The sequence below is a fragment of the Leucopleurus acutus genome (genome assembly GCF_964270905.1).
Source record: "Leucopleurus acutus genome assembly, chromosome: 1".
Lineage (NCBI taxonomy): Eukaryota > Metazoa > Chordata > Mammalia > Artiodactyla > Delphinidae > Leucopleurus > Leucopleurus acutus.
Window position 1 is genome coordinate 65,296,739 of NC_139142.1, and position 20,374 is coordinate 65,317,112.

Consider the following 20,374-nt stretch of genomic DNA (forward strand, 5'->3'; position numbering starts at 1 on the left):
GCAAATTATCAAAAACAGGGAAAGACAGACAGGAACAGACGGGACGAAATTTGGTACAGTAAAATAACGCAGTAACTCAAGAAAGCATGGTGCATTGTTCAAATGCTGAGGACACGACTCATTTGAAATCTGGCCACTGAGTAGGGAATCCTTAGGTGAGGCAAATACGGTCTCACTAAATGATGGTATTTAAATTCCTCTGCATAATCAAGACTTTCAACTTGGCCCACGTGGAAAGGGGCAGGACAAACTGGTTGAGACAAAGATCTGGGCTGTGTGTGTGTGTGTGTGTGTATGCGTGTGCACGCGTGTGTGTGTGCCCGCGTGTGTGTGTGCCCGTGTGTGTGTGTGCCCGTGTGTGAGAGAGAGAGAGATGGGTGATGCCCAATAAAATCTTTGTTATTTGGCATGGCAGGGCTCATTATTCAGAAGTGCTAGATAATCAGAAAACACTTCACATCCACCAAGACCTTGATTTATTAAAGTGATTTTAAAGGTAAATATGCTAAGATTACACCTATGTTGTTTAGTGAAAAATTAATACTCTATCACCAAGAGTAGTTTCTTAAACTTGCTTGGTCAGCTTTGGGTCACATTAAACACTTAATGTCAATCCAATTAATAGAATAAGAATGTGTTGTGTACGTGAGAAACGTTTGCTTTTACAGCTTTCCCAGTTTGTAAAAACTGAGCGGCAGCACTTTTTACTGTGTATGTGTATACTTGAGCATGTACGAATACAAGTGATTGCCTAAAATCTAAAATCTATAGGCCAGCTCTTTGCAGACCAATAAAGTAGGAAAGGCAATAGAGCTAAAAAGTTCTGAAGGAAATATACACATCCTAAGTAAATACAGTACCCCCACACACTAAAACAAGCCCGAAGAGCAGAGCAAACCGAAAGGAAAAAAAGTGTATACACTGGCTGAAAGTGATGAGTTCAATTTTTGTACCACAGGATTTATCCAGCCTGAAGTTTACGGTTAAATCATTCACCAAAGATCAGAGGCTTATGATGAGGATTATGAAGAAATAACTATCAGAATACAGCAAAAAGATTAGTGCAAAGTACATCTCTTAGGCAGGTCCTAGGAGGCTCGCCAGAAAAACATTATATGCTTCCTCAAAATTAGGCAGAAATATCTGGATGTATCCAGTTACCTTTCCTTTGATGTGATTTGCTGTAACTGACCTCTCTATTTTTGTAGAAACATGACACATATATGAAAATAGTGAAAAGCACAGCAGTGTACCCGGAAATCAGTGCAAATGCATACTGTGTTAGATCGTGTTAAAATTTCTCAGTTTCAGTGGGTTTTTGATTAGAACACAAGTAAATGAAAAACGTGTTCCAAAAATTTTGAAAAAAAAAGTTTGTTACTGTTGCAGACTGGAACTGCTATTTTAAGTTATAGCTCTTCTAGAAGGCATTACAATAATTTCATCATCTGAGAACTTATTTCTGGGGAAAAAAAGCAAACTGAATTTGGTGAACTTTATTTTCCTGATAAAAAGAGCACCCCAACTGATGATTTTCAAATGGCTTAAAAAAGTAGAGCTTTTTCTTATAGGAAGAACAATGACAACAGTTAAGCTTTTATAGACGTGAAACCTCTTATTTACCAAATAATTTTACTATGTATTCCTGACATTTAACACAGAAGGCATGTCAGCATTTTGAGATAAAATAACTTGTCCTGGTTGGTAGTATTTTAACAATATGTAAATATTTACACCAGGTGCCCAGTGTTAATGACTGCTGAAAAGTTTAGGCATCCAGATGTTTGTCTACATGATACTGGAAAAACTGAATAGGCCCAGTAAATATGGCTACCTAAATGGCCTTAGGCTGATAACAAGTCACTGGGGGGCGATGTGAGTTCTGCAGAAGTAAAATCAGGCTGCTTCTCCTATTGCCTGAGATCAGCCAGGCATCGAACCACAGGGTCCCACAAAATATTGCTAAATGGAAAGTGGGCTGGCTTATAGTTTTACACTGTGCATGCCTGTAAAATGTGAGGATTACACAGATCCATCAGCATATTCCCATCCCTGAGTCTAAAGATGGAGCTGTGAGTCATTACATTTCATTCCAATTCTATATCTGTGTAGGGGAGAGAAGAAATCCCTGGAGCATCAAAAAGGGAGGAGTGCACCCCATAGGCTTCTCCAGGGCCAGAGCTTCTTGAGACCAGATCTCAGCATGACTGGTGACTTGAGGGTCACAGTCACATGATGTCGTGCTCAGAGTGGTGTTGCTTTCAAGCCTTGATCCCCTTTCAGAAAACAGAAATCAGCCAGGCTCTACCGGCCCTTTTGCGGACATCAGCAGAGCCGGCGGTACAATTGGTTCTCATAGAACTTGTTTTGAAGCAGCTTATGGAATCGCAGTTGTTCTTCCTTAATGGTCAGTTTTACAACATACTGATAGAGAATGTGGTTATAGGGTGGACATGTTTCACAGAAAATACATTTCTCTCTCTCCTACTTTTGTTCTCCCTTGCAACCAATTGTAAATAGAGTCTGAAACACAGAAGATTAGTTGAGCTATATTAGTAAGTAGGATGCTTTCCTTCAATTTTGCATACTGAGTTTATTTTTAGGGTATATATATGGTATAGATTCCCCCCCTCACTCCCCATTTCTAGCAGCTCTACACAGAATCACACATTTTAATGAGCTGAGGGCACAGGTGTTGCAGGAAAAAAAGTAATGATGTTTGCCATTCATCTTTCAAATTAAATAATGTGTTTTTAAATAGTAACTTTTTTCATAATACATTATGGGAACAACATTTATCTGTCACATTTTAAAAGATGTATTTGTAATAAATGTAAATTACTTTTAGAAAATCAGTAATTAGGCTCATCAAAAAATAAACAATCTGCCACAAAAAAGATAATCTTTAGCATAGTTAAGTGTAATAACTGTTATTTGAATAAGTTAACAAATTAGGGTAGATTGCTTCTGTAATTCATTTCCTATAGCACGAGTTTAGGTTACTGCATTAAGCTTCTGGAGTACGGGTGGAGACGGCATTCAGTACCTCACACTTCGGTGAAATACAACTCTCACATTCAAAAACTGAAATTTTCTTCTTTAAACTTGATTGAGAAAGTATATTCATCATTGGGGCTTAGAAACGGGAAATAACAGAATTTTTGTGTCACTTTTAGAGCTGTATCATCATATCAGAATTATCAATCAATAGCTGTCTTATTAAACATGAAGAGTAGAATGACTTTCTCAAAAAAATTGGATGGAAATCAGCCTGTCACCTTCAGGCAAAATTCAAAAATTCTGTTCTTATCAAAACACCATTAACTTGTCACGTATTCTCTCTGCATTTGCTTTCTGAGCCTGTTCTCAGTCTCTGTGTGGATAAATAAAAGCCACTTCTTTAACATCAACTTTCCCCTCCTATTTGAATCCTCAGACTTGGTCATGATTAGGAGCTGTGGCAGCACAGCCTTCCACCGGGGAAGCAAATGTGATGATAGTTACATTAGACAGAAGCGTAAAAGGAAGGCTCAGATCAGGAGATGCAGCCTTTAACCTAATCATTGTTCATCTCCAGGCACTGAAGGAAGCGGGCATCTCTGTGCACAGAAGCTGAAGCGGGGAGCACTGTCACTGTGCATGCATTCTGATCAGAGGGTATAATTGCAATTTTCAGAACCTTTTTTCCTCCCTTAATGGAAGAATTTGAGGCGCTACATTATTTGACTACTTCCTCAAATTTTTTATTCTTCTTGCCATAATGATGTAATAAAGGTAATGTTGCTAAAAATGTCAATTGTGACTGTTTTCTCCCCTTTTGCTTCATAGTTACTTGCATTGTTGGGAGTATTTCTTTCATCTAAATGTCTTATTCAGGTAAATAACGGCCATGAACAGCTATCCTGACTAGTCTTTTCTCCTATCATAGCTTTGTTGACTAAAATTCATATTTTAAGTATGTATATATTAAATATATGTTAAAATATATCATATATATATATAAAAACATGAGGACTCTACACACCTTTCAATGAGATGATTTTCATGCTTGGAGAGGGTTACATTCTACCTATGCATATTTCTATGTCGTTCTTCATGAAGGTTCAGAAGATCTTCTTCACAGGTTAAAGTTTTGGGGTTGGGATGCAATGCAGCCGTGTCTTTTGGCTGCTTTGCCTTCGAGGAGAATCCGGGAGCTCTAGATTGGGCTGAAGAAGCATCATGTTCTTCTGGCCTTCCAGACTCACCTGAGTTTTCTGAACTCTCCTTTTCACCGCTCAGCCTTGAAGGAGTAGTTAACTCTGAGCTTTCTCCATAGACATTAGAAGCTTGGGGTAAACCATCCACTTCCTTTCCTACATCACCTCTTTTTGGAGGGGGAGGACCTGAAAGAGCCATCATGTCTGCATCATCGACGAGGAGAGAAGTATCACTGAACTTGGAAGAGCCTGCTGCTGCTTGCAGTGGCACTGGAGCTTCACTGGGAACTGCAGGTTCATTTGGAAGAGCGCTGGAGAAACAGGACTGGTATTCAGCAGGGTCCTCCTCAACACAGGCCTCGAAGAAGCATTCGGTGTCTTCCTTGTCTTCTGAGCCAGAGTCAGTCATGTCCGGTGGCAGTGGAGTGTTGCTCTTCTCTTCTATGTAATTGGTGACCTCCCCGCAATCACTGTCATGAGATGAGAGAGATAAGTATGAATAAAAGTCCCCCTTTCTCAGCTGGATGGGCCGGTGAGAATGTTCCAACACCTTCTCCTTGATTTGAGTTAATGAAGTAGGAGCAGCTGCCTCATTTTCAGGTTGAGATTTACATTTTAGGGCTGTTGAAGCCATGTCAATGATTTCCTTCACAAAGTCGTGTACTGAACAATCTTCGGCATCTTTTTGATGGAAAACATCTGGGTCACAGTTGCAACAGGAAACGTTGTCACTGATAGAAACGGTTTCCTCTGTTTCGCTTTGTTCAAGTGCTAGGCAGCAACGAGCAGATTTTCCAGCCATATCTGGTGCATCATTAGATGAAGATTCCAGTACCTCAGAGTCCTGTCTATTGATAACACTGGTTTCTGAAGGCAGTTCTGGACAAGACTTCTCAGTGGGAGTAGAAGCAGCACTTTGATTTTCAAAATGGTGGTGATTTTGACATTTCTTTGGAACATGTCTAACCATCTGGGGAACAAATTCCTTTCCAGCAATATTTGAATCATCTGAGCTATCCATAAGTGCTCTGCACTTACACTGCTCACTCTCTGAAATCCTTTTCCCGGTTGAACCAAGATTTTCTGATTCCTTTGAAATCTCATTCAGTTTGTCCTTCTGCCTTTCTGGAATACTTTCAATATTGCCATTTTCCATGTCTGCCACATATGGATCTTTATTAACTTCGAAAATATTTTTCTTATTTTCACCCTTTGTCCCTAACTCACAGGTGTGGGGTAAATTCTTACTATTTCCATTATTTTCGGAGAGATGTTTTATGGAGCCATTTAGAAGGGCCTCAATGTTCAGGGTGTCAGAGGAATTGTTCATCTCACTACTACTTACATCCTTACTGCCCTTTATTTCATCACTGAGATTACACCTTCTCTTATCTCTTGTCAAGGAAAACTTCGGTCTAATCCAGGTCTGCAGCTCATTCTTTATATAGTCCAGTCCTGACATCAAGTTGCACTCTTCATAAATTTCATCATCTGTTGCAATACTGGAGTCGTCAGCCTCATCTTTGATGCACAGTTCTTCTTCTGTCAAGGTGAGCGTCGAGCTGGAGAGGAGGTCACTGTCATCTTCATCATCAGTGCAGGCAGAGGTGCAAGAGACATTCACAATCATGCTGACATTGACATCACTTTCATCGGCCACTGAACGAGGCAGGCGCTTCCTGAATGATGCATTTGATTCCGGGATCTTGTTCTTGTGTAACACAATATCCTCTGAGCAAAGAGAGAGCTCATCACTGCTGCTAAGTTCTGTAAGAGATGCTGGCGAGTCTTCATTGATAGAAGATGCTATGTCCAATGACAGTTGGCCAGGAAAAGACATCTTTTGGGAACAGCTTTGAAGAGTGATATCGGAAACACTTCGCTTTATCTTTTGCTCCGAAGGGCTCTGGATGTTCTCCAAACGATTCAGGAGATCTAATGTTCTTTTACTCAGTTCACCAACTGAGCCACTGCTCACGCTTATGTCCCCAGAGCTGTGACAGCTAAAAAGATCTTCATTGCTTTTATAGGATGTCAACCAACTTTCTAAGGAAGTGCTTCGCTGGAGGCTGTCACTGCCATTTTTAAAGATGCCCAATGCGAATAAATCACCCCCTGGAGAAAGAGACTCAATAGAGGAACTATGAGATAAAAGGGAGAGCTGTTTGGCATTCTGCATGCCACTGAAGGTCTTCTCTACATCACCACTTTTATATGAATTGCGATCCATTTCATGAGATGCACTTGCCAAAATCCGTTCATGGGGAGGTGCATCTGGTTGTAACTCTGTAGCCTGATGTTTAGATTTGCAGGATTTTTTATCAAAATAAAAACCATGAAGTAGGGGATCCTCCACATGTGCTTTTTCACTTTGTGACTGTTTCATTATCATTGGTAATTTGAGTTTTGAGCCTTGGAGGTATGAGTAATCATAAAATGTAAACACATCATGTTTTCCTTGTAATTCTTCTCCCAAACAATCAGGGGTATGTTTGGTAACACTGTTTAAATCTCCAACTTTTCCATTTACACAACCGACTGGTGAAATGGATAACTGAGAGCTATTTGGAAGCTTAATTTGTTCCTCCTCATCTTTAAACTTTTGCTTTAACACGTTAACTGCATCTCCCATTTGTGGGTCCAGATGTTCAGTTTCAGGGTTACTGGGGGACCCATCCACCACATTGTGCAAGCACATTTCAGAGTTGGTAGTGGTTTCAGTGTCTCCTTCACTGACAATTCCACTCTCACTGCCTGAATTCTGACTCATGTCTCCTCCATGGCACGGGCAGGGCTTCACCGAATTGGAACCCCCTAGAAGATCCGGCAAAGATTTGGCAGATGAAAATGAAGAGTCTTTACTGAGACTCTTAGTTAAAACGCTAGACTGTGTCATGCTAGTGAAGGTCGGACTGTTTTTCAGGAATGGGATGTGGTTGTCTTCATAGAGCTCAACATTGTGGAGGCTGTATACTTGGTAAATGTGTGGACTGGACGGGGCAGTGATACTCGATGCACACTGAGATGCCCCGTGGTCACCTGCCTCTTCTTCATAACCAGGGTCCTCACTACCTGTCTCTTCAAGCTTTAAGGAAGGCAAGACAGGTTGGGATTCTTGATCAAGGTCATTCGATTCTTCATTCAAACTAATTAACTTGTTACTTATGTCAGTTTCATCCCATTCCAGGGCATCCTCACTTGTCCCATTTAGGTCCATCAAGCCAGGATCAATCACATTCAAAGTCTCCTGTGTAGGAGAAGTGAAAAAAAAGAAGAATTAGGGAACACAAGCATGAAAATTTTATCCATTCAAAATCTCTTGGAAGAGTCAGGAAAGAAATTTGCCCCAAGCATGAATTTGAAAGATAGCATAATTATCAGCTCTACTCCTTTCTGGAATAACATCCAAAATTATTGAAAAATGCTTTTCTATCAATAGTAATTTTTCACTGAGGGCAACAGCATAGATTAAAATGTAAGATTATTACAGTCAAATTGTAATATATGGAATTAGCCATTTCCCATTGATTCTTCTATCAATACATTTTTAACCTTGGATTGGGTGAAGATAAAACTGTCAGGTAAATAAAGGTAAAAAGAGTATAGCTTATGACATCTTTTAGGGAATATTCACTCTGATATTATCTCAGTTCTGGAGTTCATAATGGAGTACTATCTGCAGCCACATATGGTGAACCCCCTCCTGCTTCTCTTCCTGGGTTCTCCACTTGAAGCAGCTTCTGCCTGGGAAAAGAGAATAGAGTTGTATCTACCTGTAGAGCCATTCACAGGCCAGAGGCTCTCACGTGTCTATCTTTTCCACTGTCTTCCCTTTCAGCATTCTTCTTCTTCAGAATTTGGCTCTGTTCCCAATCAGACCCAAGATGAGCAACCCCCGACTGGTTTCCATACCTACATCTTTCTGGACCTTGCATCTCGGGCCCCAGTGCTGCAGGGCAGCTTCTTAATCACAGTTCTCTCAGTCCCTCTCTTCCCCAGTCCCTCTCTATGACAGAGATTCCACTTTGATCCTTGTTAACTTCTCTCACTATTGCCTCCTTATTTCTAACAAGCACTAACCTCCCGCTCCAGCCCACCTGCAGCCCTACAATAACAACTATCTGAGGACTTCCTGACTCCAAGGATGAAGTAGCCCAGATTCTCTTATGCTGCTCTCTGCCTGCACAGACGGGACCTTGATCTTTCCTTGGACTTCTTGATTTTAACCCTGCTTGGTGGAGCTTGACACATTCTGGGACATAGAAGCTGAATGGGCTCCTGGACTCTGTATTCCTCCACCATCCTCACTTGCTGGCCAGCTGTCTGGATTCATGCTAGAGCCAAGAGAGGTGATATAGGTACTGCAGGCCCTGACAGGCTCACCTACAAACAGAAACTCAAACAGAACCCTGCGGTTCAGCTTATACTTATGCAAGGTAACCAGGTGGATGAACAGGATTCTAGAACGATGCAGAGCGGCTGAAGTGCTGACCTGCTGCTAACCAGCTGCATGGCCTCGGGCAAGTTGCTTAACCTTTCCAAGCAGCAGTGTCCTCATGTCACTTTTTCAAGGGGGTGAGCATTATCTATCTTTGGAGATAATTCTGAGTACTAAATGGGCTAACGCTTGTGAAGGGCTGAGGAAGCAGTCAGTATAAAGCAGCTATAATTCTCAGTGCATACGGAAAATTGCTCTAGAGTGGCCTTAATTCATGAAGGGAGAATCCTTCTCATCATTCCTTTCAATTTGCTCTTAAAATCAGAAGGGAGGGCTTCCCTGGTGGCTCAGTGGTTGAGAATCTGCCTGCCGGTGTGGGGAACACGGGTTTGAGCCCTGGTCCGGGAAGATCCCACATGCTGTGGAGCAACTAAGCCCGTGTGCCACAACTACTGAGCCTGTGCTCTAGAGCCCGCAAGCCACAACTACTGAGCCCGTGTGCCACAACTACTGAAGCCCGCGCACCACAACGAAGGGTAGCCCCCACTCACCACAACTAGAGAAAGCCTGCGCACAGCAACAAAGACCCAACGCAGCCAAAAATAAATAAATAAATTTTTAAAAAATTATAAAAACCACAAGGGTTTCATGACATGGTAGGTAGAGAGAGGTGTCCCACAGTATTAACAGGTGAGCATATTTGCATTACAATTCAGAATTATTTTAACAGTCTGGTTGAAAAACAGGCCATGATGCTTTTCTTCCTCAGGAGTGGGAAAAAGGCTTTACCAGCAGCACATTCACAGAACTTTCCTAAGAAGTCCTCAGTCCTTCCTGAAACTAATAGTTGAAGGATACCACACAAACACATTAAGTATAAAATAACCATTAGCACTTTATTATACTGGTTATGTAAGAGATTATCTGTATAGCTTACTTAAGTTTAAAAGAGTCCAGATACAAAGTAAACATTAATTAAGGGATATTCTTAAATGTTATAACAGAATCTTCCCTGCCAACGTTACAGCAGTTAATCTAGTACACTGGCCGTCACCACGCTCGCTTAGGTATGGAGTATGTTCACCGTGATGAATTTTTATTAGAATTTCTGTTTATTCTTTGCTTGCTGATAAAGGAAGTACTAATGACCAGTTAGTACAGCTAATGAATGTTAAAATCTTCAGCTGTAGAAACAATCAATCAGTCTAATCAAATAGTATATTAATTTCAAATACTATCTTGGAGACACTGTACTCTGAGAATGCTAATAAATAATTGAACTCGTCTTTCAAAGGAGTTCTCTCTGTAACTTTCTGGTTGATTTTAACATTTAGAAGCACAGATTTTCCGTGAGAGTCCCAAACCGGGGGGCTCACACTAGCTGCAGGAACCTTGCCATCTGGATGTGCACTGGGAGCTTAGCCCAAGTGATGCCTGTAATTCGGACTTGCCTTCCATGACAGTCATTTTCTGACCAAATGCTGCCTTTATGGCTTTACAAATGCAAGCCTACAAAAGTATAAAACTTGCAGCAGCATCTAAAAGAACAAATCTTTTGCTCAATAATGTAGTTAGAGTGGAAAATTTCCATAGGAGAAGTTTAAACTTTTGTATGTAATATTGTCCTTTACCCTTCTTAATTCTTTCTTCCTATAAATCTCTTAAATTTATTGTAACTTCCAAAAAATTTTTATGTCAACTGCGGGGAATATCTGACAAGATCCATTAGAAAATCATTCAATTTAGACTTTAAATTTTACATATCAAAGAAGTGCTACTCACTCTGCCCTCATTCACTTTTTTTCTGTCGTGAATTAAATTCTGTCAATATTTTCAATAAAATCTCCATTTCTTCAAGATTTAACTTCAAACATAAAACATACCTTGGGGGCAAAAAATAGGAAAAGTTTCCAAGAGGAAGGATATTACAATATTTATATAACAAAAAAGTTGTCTTTGAAAAAAAAAAAGACATATGTACAGACTGATGTTAACTGGCTGTAAAATTATTTGGTCAAATGCTCTCTTTGATGATAGCCCAAAATAGCCAATAATCCTCAAGCTAGTTAAGCATTTTTTGTTGTTGTTTTTTCTCTAGAGGAATTGTCTGGTACTTTTTAAAAAGTCACAAATGTTCCTTTCTTTGATAAAGTGATACATCAAGCATGGATTTAGAAAAAAATCTAAGAATATTTGTGAAGCCAAAAGGATGGTGAGTAGTACACGAGGTTCCAGTAGAGAGTCTGGCTTTCCAGAGATAATTCTGAATTAAATTCATTTGTGCCAAGTCCTTTCATTTACAAACTTGTTTCACTGGTGCAGAATTTTGGCCTAAACCAAGGGCTCTATATAAAGAATTACAAACACACACACACACACACACACACACGCACACGCACACGCACACACATACACACACACACATCTTTACAGATCTGCTCAAGACCAAGTGGAATTAATTGGTGTTACTTTATTTTTTATTCTTGGAGGCAGGTTATTTATATTAGTGTAATATATACAGAGACAGTAACTAAAAAGTGGCTGGAGAAATATGATGATGATGATGAAAGAACCAATATTCCAGTTGCAGCAAGTAATACATATCTAAATTAATTTCCTTCTGTACTTGCATGACTTTGAGTTAGGTATCCCAGGATTGCATTTCTAGTATTTTCATAATATTTTAGGTTATGGTAGATTTTTATAAGCAATGAGAAACACATTATCAGCTAAAGAGTGGAGAGGAAGGAACCTGACATTCTATAAAACAAAAACCCAACAGAGTTCTGATGTAGCTACCTCTGAATTCCTTTAATTTCCTTTAAAAAGTTGTAACTTTTGAAAAACTAAAGTATCTCGAAAAGACTAGGATGAACTGAACGTTCCAGTCAAACTTCTGGTGCTCAGAATGGCCAAAACCATTAGGAGGTCTTGCAATCTGTGTTCCCCTGTTTATTCTAGATCCAGGAATTTATTAAGCAACACCACTTGCAAAGCCCTGGGAGGAAAGATTTATCTGTGGAAAAGTAGAATACAACAGAAACATACAATAAATAAAAATAACAAAAACATAAACAGCATTAACCGTAATTGAATAAAGATAAGATAAGCCCTAGGGCAAAAAGCAGAACACAGGGAAGCCTGAGGCGGTGATGGAAACAGGGAGAAAATAATATATAGATCAGGGTGGGGGAATCCATTTAAATGAGGGGATATTCCACCCCTTCATATACTCATTCTGCTTTTTTGATGCAATATTTTCCCACCCCTCCAAATGCAAAAACCAAAGTGTCTGATCATTAGATGCATAATTATTTTCCTAAATTAGACTGAGGTAGAAACTTTTTAAAAACAACATCAACAACCATAAGAAAGAGCTAGTCCTTAATAAATAGAAAGACAGCTTTTATGAGAATTCAGAGTTTGTAGTACTTTGTCGCTTGTTGGGCAGAGAACAGATTCAGAGTTAGCAAGAAAAAATATAGATGAAAAGAGAAGTAGGATAAAAAGCAAAGATGTTCACTGTTTATCAACCATTTTGGGATTTGGGGCAAACAGATCTGGGTTTGAATCCTGGATATCCCCCCCTTCACAGGTTAGCGGTATGATCCTGGACGAGTTATTTAACATCTGTGTGCCTCAGTTCCACCATCTATCTATTCAAGATAATCAGAGCACATTGTGTCTGTCTTAGAGACTGTTGGAAGCTTTAAATGATAAGATGTCTGTAAAGACCTATGGGAAGGGCCTGACATACAGTAGTGGTACAAGGACTGCAGCTATCAGTATATACTGCCTGTAAAGAGAGAGGAAGATAGTGCAGCTGACTGTTAAATAACCTTATCAAGGTTTGCATTAAGACTGGTGGTTTGTTGACTAAGCTCTTTAGTGCAACCACATGCATGGAATCCAATGAAATCAACACCAGTTAGGCCCCTAACTCACTCCCATTGCACTACAAATGGGGTGTGGGTTTGTCTTTGCATGTCCTCACTGGGCTTACCCCTTAGGAAAAGCCAGATGAGAAAAGAAGCCTGTCCAGCCCTCAGCAGGGCCCACAGCTCAAGGACTTTCTATTTCCTGAAAATAATCTTTATTTTCAAAAGGCAGGTCTATTGTCTGTGAAATTCTATCACAACTGACACATTAGAGCAATCAAATCCTGCTCACTATCTATCAGATTGACAATAATGTTAAAGTAACTTGTCTCAGCTCAGAAAAAGCTTTGAAATTCTGTCTCACACTAATGATCAAAAACTGTTGTAGTGAATGCTCTTTTTCAATAACAGAGCTGATCAGAAACTCAAAACAGACAAGTAAAACCCAAAGCCATCTCACAAATCTCACTAAAATGAGTACTGACATGGACATATTTCCTAGTCTTGGCTCCAGAGATATTTCTGAATTAGCTGAAAATGAAAAATCCATTAGATGTTGTTTTAAAGTAAGTTTTACAATAGCAAAAATTGCCTTAGTTTTCAACAGGAACCAGGGACGAAAGAGAGTTCAGTGTTGAGAATCAGGGGTTTTCCTCCCAGCTATAAACTTTATGAGGGCAGGGGCTCCTCTGTCCTGTCTCCACTAGTGCCCTGGCAACGAAAACCATGCCTGGCAGGGAGCAGGTTCTCAAAAAATTATTTAATGAGCAAAGAAAGACTTGTCTGTGGTCTCATGAATTGTTGAAGAACTCTGGGGAAAGGTTCTGCGGTTTTTTTGCCATGACAAAACCACATGGAGAATTTTTGACTGTATAACTGGTGCTACTGCTCAGTTATAAGAGCGAGCAGCCTCAAAAACATTATGCTAGGTGAAAGAAGTCAGACACCAAAAGCCATATGTTGTATAATTCCATTTATGTAAAATAGCTAGACTAGGTAAATTCATAGAGACAGAATCGAAATTGGTGGTTGCTAGGGCTTCCCTGGTGGCGCAGTGGTTGAGAGTCCACCTGCCGATGCAGGGGACGCGGGTTCGTGCCCCGGTCTGGGAAGATGCCGCGGAGCGGCTGGGCCCGTGAGCCATGTCCGCTGAGCCTGCGCGTCCGGAGCCTGTGCTCCGCAACGCGAGAGGCCACAACAGTGAGAGGCCCGCGTACCACAAAAAAAAAAAAAAAGAAAGAAAAAAAAAATTGGTGGTTGCCAGAAACTTGTGGGAGGGGAGAATGGGGAGCGATTCCTTAATGGGTGTAGGGTTTCCTTTTGGGGAGATGAAAATGTTTTGGAATTAGATAATGTTTTGGAATTAGATAGAGGTGACGGTTATGTAACATTGTGACTGTACTAAATGCCACTGAATTGCTCACTTTAAACGATTAATTTTATGTTATGTTAATTTCACCTCAAAAAAAGCCAAAAAACAAAAAACCCCCCAAAACCCAAGCAAATGTAGTTCTCAGTCCTACTGTTTCTGAACCTGTAAGATCATCAAACATAACAGGACATCATCGCTCTGTTGAGGAACTTGCTTACAAAAATATTACAACAGATATTTCTGAACTCATTTACATCACTGTACATATATTATCAATAAAGATAATTTTTTATTACAGGCTTCTTTGTTTGGTCTGAATGCATGCCCATCATTCCCAGAAATGCTGAAGACCATCCTGTGTATAATACTTCTCTTAGTTCAACTTCACTCATTTCGATGCAACAGTCTCTTGAGGAGAGAGGAGTGTGATTACCAGAGCCCTCATTGGCTGAACCCTCTGGCAGGGTCAACAGTGACCTTCTGACAGCCCAGTCCAACTGATTCTCCTTTGCCCTTATTTTACTTGATTCCTCCACAGCATTTGACTCCATTTTCCTTGATATTTTCTCCTCCTTTGATTACCTTGATGCTAAGCCTCCTTGTAAAATCCACTCAAGCCGACTGTTAAATGATAGTGTGTCCCACAGTTCTGTTTGGCTTTTTTTCACCCTACAGACTCTCCTACCATAGGTTTAGCCACATGAGGCCTGATTGTCTATTATTTTGAGGGTGGTATAGGCTACATTGAGGAGAAAGGCATTCAGAGAAAGGGTTGGAGGAGGGGGACACTGCAAGAAGAGGGAAGAGTAAGAAGCAAAGGCAGATGGGACAGAGCCTTGTGGGCACCTTCAAGGGAAGGATGAGCAACGAGCAAAAGAAACGCAGGAAGAATGTCCAGGTAGGACTGGTATGAAATTCTGGGAACTGAGAGAAGAATCCTTTTAAAGTAGCAGGTGGTTAAGAGTGTTACAGAAGCAGAGAAGATAAGATGAACGGGAGGTGAGGGAAAGCCAGTGAATTAGCAAGAAGAAAGTCATCTGTTGCCTTGGAAAGGGCAGGTCCTAGAGGCTGGTGGGTGAGGAAAGGAGCACAGGATGTGCTTGAGAGTAACCTGAAGGAATCCAGGTTCCACAGTAAAGCTACGGTTGAAATTGGGAGCCTGGTCCTACCAGGTGCTATTCACCGCCTTTCTTGCCTTCTAGCACCATCGTGGAAGGAGAGCACAAGTGGAGAAACCATGGAGGCCACAGAATGTACAGGAAACTCTTCAGTTGTTCTAACATCTCTTCCCTCAACTTCAGACACAGTAACCCATCCTGACTCTGTATCCATTTGAAAACAAAAAACTCCTATTTAATACTTCTTTTTTTTTTTTTTCGGTACACGGGCCTCTCACTGTTGTGGCCCCTCCCATTGCGGAGCACAGGCTCCGTATGCGCAGGCTCAGTAGCCATGGCTCACAGGCCCCGCCACTCCACGGCATGTGGGATCTTCCCGGACCGGGGCACGAACCTGTGTCCCCTGCATTGGCAGGCGGACTCTCAACCACTGCGCCACCAGGGAAGCCCCTATTTAATACTTTTTAAGTTTGATTTTTTGTGTGTGAAGAACAGGTTGCCAAGAAATTTAAGGTTCTATAAACAGGGTGATTGTGAGGCTGTAAGGAGGAATTCCATAGAAGAAAGAAGGAAACACAAATTATAAGCACTTCTTTCTGCCCTTTCTGTAACTTCAGTGTCACAGTACTATTTTGACTAAACGGTAACATGTTTGTGCCAATAAATTAAATAAATTTAATTACTGTCAAAATGTCTAAATAACTCTTAGGTGTAGTAACCTCAGTGTTGGTATATTAAAGCTAGGTGGCAAAGATGAATTTCTTGCATCAAGCTATTTTTTCAACAAATTAATTATTGTATAAATCATTATTCGTTAAGCATACACTGTAGGAAAAAGTTGTTTTCCCACCCAACTCTGAATGTTTCATTAAAAGTATTATAACTAGAAAAATAATCTACTTCCACTGGAAAATAAATTATTTTATCTTAAATATTGCTTTATGTGCAAACATTGAAATTTTATTGTATTCAGAACAGACTGAATAGGGAAATTGGCTTATTTTTCTGTTTTTAGTCACTCTTCTGTTTTCCAGAAAATTTTCCCCAGAGTTGCAAGAAAGTATCTACATTTAGGATTATTTAAAAATGAATTTAAAAAAACAACAACTTGGGAAGAGATTTTTAAATAAAAGGAATTTCTTTATCTGACCTCTTCAGTACTGTGTAGAACTGAAACCAATAAAATGAAGTACAAAAGAAAAATAAACTCAATAAAGTTGTAAAAAACCCAACCGTAGTAAAATGGTGGCATTTTCTACATTCTACCACATGGTAAAACTATTTGAATGACAACAGACCCACATGCCAAGTTGCATAAATGATTTTTTCCCCTAATGATAACATCTGGCCCAATTCTTCTGTCATTATTCTGTTTGGTGTTTGCCTTTTGACTGTCAAAAGTTGACATAACATTTGAGTTTTGTGCCTTGGGATGTAATTTTTGCCTCACCTTTGCCTTAGCGAAAAGTATACTCTTGTTCCTCCCTTTATGATAAGGAGCTCCCATTAATAAAACCTACAATTTTTTAAAACCTACAAAGCATATTTGTAGTAAAGAGGAGGTGAACAGTCTTGTAAACAAGTGAAGTTTTACTGACATAGACTTAGTTTCCCAACTTTCAGACTGAATTTTAAGAACACAGATTTGTGGCATGATTCTGAGGTAGTTACATGTACAAGGAGAGCTTTGCCAACACGCTGAAGTCTGCCTGCAAAGCCAAATATCAGCTGACAAAGTTCACTCACGTCTAGGATCAGTGTCCTTTGTGAAGTACATATCATTGGGTTGGTCAAAAAGTTCGTTCAGATTTTTTGTAGCATTTTGCAGAAAAACCCGAATGAACTTTTTGGCCAACCCAGTAGTTGAGAGAATTGTTGTGTCTTTTCACTCTCTAAAGGTCCACATTAAGAACCAACATTGTGCTATTGCTGTTTTCTTTTTAAAAATTTATTTATTTAATTTATTTTTTTGGCTGTGTTGGGTCTTCGTTGCTGCACGCAGGCTTTCTCTACTTGCAGCGAATGGGGGCTACTCTTCGCTGCAATGCGCACTCTTCTCATTGTGGTGGCTTCTCTTTTTGTGGAGCACAGGCTCTGAGTGGGCGGGCTTCAGTAACTGTGGCGTGCGGGCTCAGTAGTTGTGGCTCACAGGCTCTAGAGCGCACGCTCAGTAGCTGTGGTGCACAGGCTTAGTTGTTCTGCAGCATGTGGGATCTTCCCAGACCAGGGCTCGAACCCATGTTCCCTGCATTGGCAGGCAGATTCTTAATCACTATGCCACCAGGGAAGTCCCAGCTACTGCTGTTTTTAATGGTTTGCTCCTCTCAGATAAATAGGGGTATGGGATTCGTTTTGTTTGTTTCCATTCAATTTTAATAGTGTGATTACAACTCACCATTCAGAGAAAAAAACAAGAAAAATGTTGGAATGACCAAAAATGGTACATATTATTTTAATCTCTTTTCCATCTTATTTGTGCCAGTCAACCAAACTTGTTTCTTGCTTTTCCCAGTTTATTATCTGATTGGCCCAATGTCTAACATGATTAACAAGGAAGTCAGTTATGATTTGTTTTCTTAAATGGCTTAACCTTTGTTTATACATCTGACTTGATTTGATTCACATTTTTGTTTTAATAGCCTCCTTTAAAGACGACTGCTTTTAGACTTAAGGAGAACTGAAAAACCTCTGCTAGAATAGCTCCCTAGAGCTATACTGTTCCTTCCATAAAAATGACTGGAAAATATACAAGTTACACTTTAGGCTAGAAAATTTGCTTGAAATTTCAGGATGAATTTTCCTAGAAGGTAGTAAATGTATTTGAAGTAAGTTTCCAAGAGATTTTATACTTCTGACTCCTAGAGTCCTTAGACATGTTAAAAATGTAGAATCCCTGGGCTTCCCTGGTGGCACAGTGGTTGGGAGTCCACCTGCCGGTGTCGGGGAACACGGGTTCGAGCCCTCCCTGGTCCTGGAGGATCCCACATGCCGCGGAGCAACTAAGCCTGTGCGCCACAACTACTGAGCCTGTGCTCTAGAGCCCATGAGCCACAACTACTGAGCCCGCATGCCACAACCACTGAAGCCCATGCACCTAGAGCCTGTGCTCCACAACAAGAGAAGCCACTGCAATAAGAAGCCCGTGCACCGCAACAAAGAGTAGCCCCACTTGCTGCAAATAGAGAAAGCCCGTGCACAGCAATGAAGACACAATACAGCCAAAAATAAAAATAAATGAAATAAATAAATTTATTAAAAAAAAATGTAGAATCCCTGGGGGATTTTCTTTTTTTTGAGATCTCAAGGGGAAAATAGTAATGATTCTGAGCTCCGATTAGATTTAAAAACTCAGTCTTCATTAGAATAGAAGCTCTGGTCCTGGGCTGTCATGAAGGAGGCTCTTGAGAGTTTTAAATGTTGGGACCTTAATTCAAACTGTAACCCAAATCAAAGAAATGTAAATTTCATTCTATGGGAGAAAATATTTGCAAATGAAGCAACTGATAAAGGATTAATCTCCATAATATACAAGCAGCTCATGCAGCTCAATACCAAAAAAGCAAACACTCCAATCCAAAAATAGGCAGAAGACCTAAAAAGACATGTCTCCAAAGAAGATATACAGATTACCGACAAACACATGAAAGGATGCTCAACATCACTAATCATTAGAGAGATGCAAATCAAAACTACAATGAGGTATCACCTCATACTGGTCAGAATGGCCATCATCAAAAATTCTACAGACAATAAATGCTGGAGAGGGTGTGGAGAAAAAGGAACCCTCTTGCACTGTTGGTGGTAATGTAAATTGATACACCCACTATGGAGAACAGTAGGAGGTTCCTCAAAAAACTAAAAATAGAACTACCATATGACCCAGCAATCCCACTACTGGGCATATACCCTGAGAAAACCATAATTCAAAAAGAGTCATGTACCACAATGTTCACCGCAGCTCTATTTATAATAGCCAGGACATGGAAGCAACCTAAGTGTCCATCGACAGATGAATGGATAAAGAAGATGTGGCACATATATACAATTGAATATTACTCAGCCATAAAAAGAAACGAAATTGAGTTATTTGTAGTGAGGTGGATGGACCTAGAGTCTGTCATACAGAGTGAAGTAAGTCAGAAAGAGAAAAACAAATACTGTATGCTAACACATATATATGAATCTAAAAAAAGAAAACAACAATGGTTCTGAAGAACCTAGGGGCAGGACAGGAATCAAGACGCAGACATAGAGAATGGACTTGAGGACACGGGGAGGGGGAAGGGTAAGCTGGGACGAAGTGAGAGAGTAGCAATGACATATATACACTACCAAATGTAAAATAGACAGCTAGTGGGAAGCAGCTGCATAGCACCGGGAGATCAGCTCAGTGCTTTGTGTCTACCTAGAGGGGTGGGATAGGGAGGGTGGGAGGGAGATGCAGGAGGATATGGGGATATATGTATACGTATAGCAGTTTCACTTTGTTATACAGCAGCAACTAACACAACAATGTAAAGCAATTATACTCCAATAAAGATGTTAAAAAAATTTTCATTCTAGAGGAAAAATGATCTCAAAATGTGAATTCATTTTGTAAATTAAAAAATAAAAAAAGAATATTAGAGGCTTAGGGTCACCTTAATCCCTTAAAATCCTTTTTCAATGTAACAAATAACCAAAAATAATTTCAAACCCCGAACTCTTCAGATATGGGCCCTTGAGCTGGCAACTAAGAGAATATACTGAGCTTATAGTCCAGAGAGGCAAGACACTGATGGCCAGTGGAGCTAATAACCTGAGCCAGACCTGCTCAATTTACCACTGCAAGCACGCGACCATGGTAGCATTTGTGACATCTCTGCTTTGCTTGCAGTCAGTGCAGACTGAGGCATACTTTGACTACAGAAAGCTTGGCTACTTTTTTTCTTAATAAATGGCAAGTAATCAGGAAAATATGAAGCCAGGTGACCTCCACCTCCTACCAAATCAACAATGTTTTTCAAAGGCCTACTCCGTGCAAGACATTCTCCTGGCAGATATCACTGCTGTTATTAGGAAGAATGGGGAACACTTAGATAAACAGAGATCCCTTATGTTTGTCTACGGATAGGTTCTATACTAAGGTATCAAAGAGTTTGGTTTCTTTCTCCAAAATTCAAGTCCCCCCTCCCACAAAATTAACCATTTTCCCTCATTATTCAGTAAAACCACTAGATGAGCTCTGACTCCATAAACTTTAGGAACTCGTTTATTATGTTGTCTGACCAGACCTTGCGTTTATTTACACAGTGTACCCATAAAACCCAGCTTTCATTAGTGCTGGGGAGGCATAGCCCTGCTTCCTTTGCTGGGGAAGATGAAGCTGG

At 40.2% G+C, this 20,374-nt stretch overlaps 1 protein-coding gene across 1 annotated transcript in view; it reads right to left on the reverse strand.

The window, feature by feature from the left end:
• Positions 1-4,065: 4,065 nt before the first annotated feature.
• Positions 4,066-20,374, reverse strand: part of AKAP6 (A-kinase anchoring protein 6) — a gene marked incomplete at its 3' end in the record, with an annotated part of 361,949 nt that continues 345,640 nt past the window's right edge. The window contains exon 12 of the mRNA XM_082853308.1: positions 4,066-7,446. Within this exon, the coding sequence (XP_082709434.1) occupies positions 4,066-7,446 (3,381 nt within the window). The remainder of the gene's footprint in view (positions 7,447-20,374) is intronic.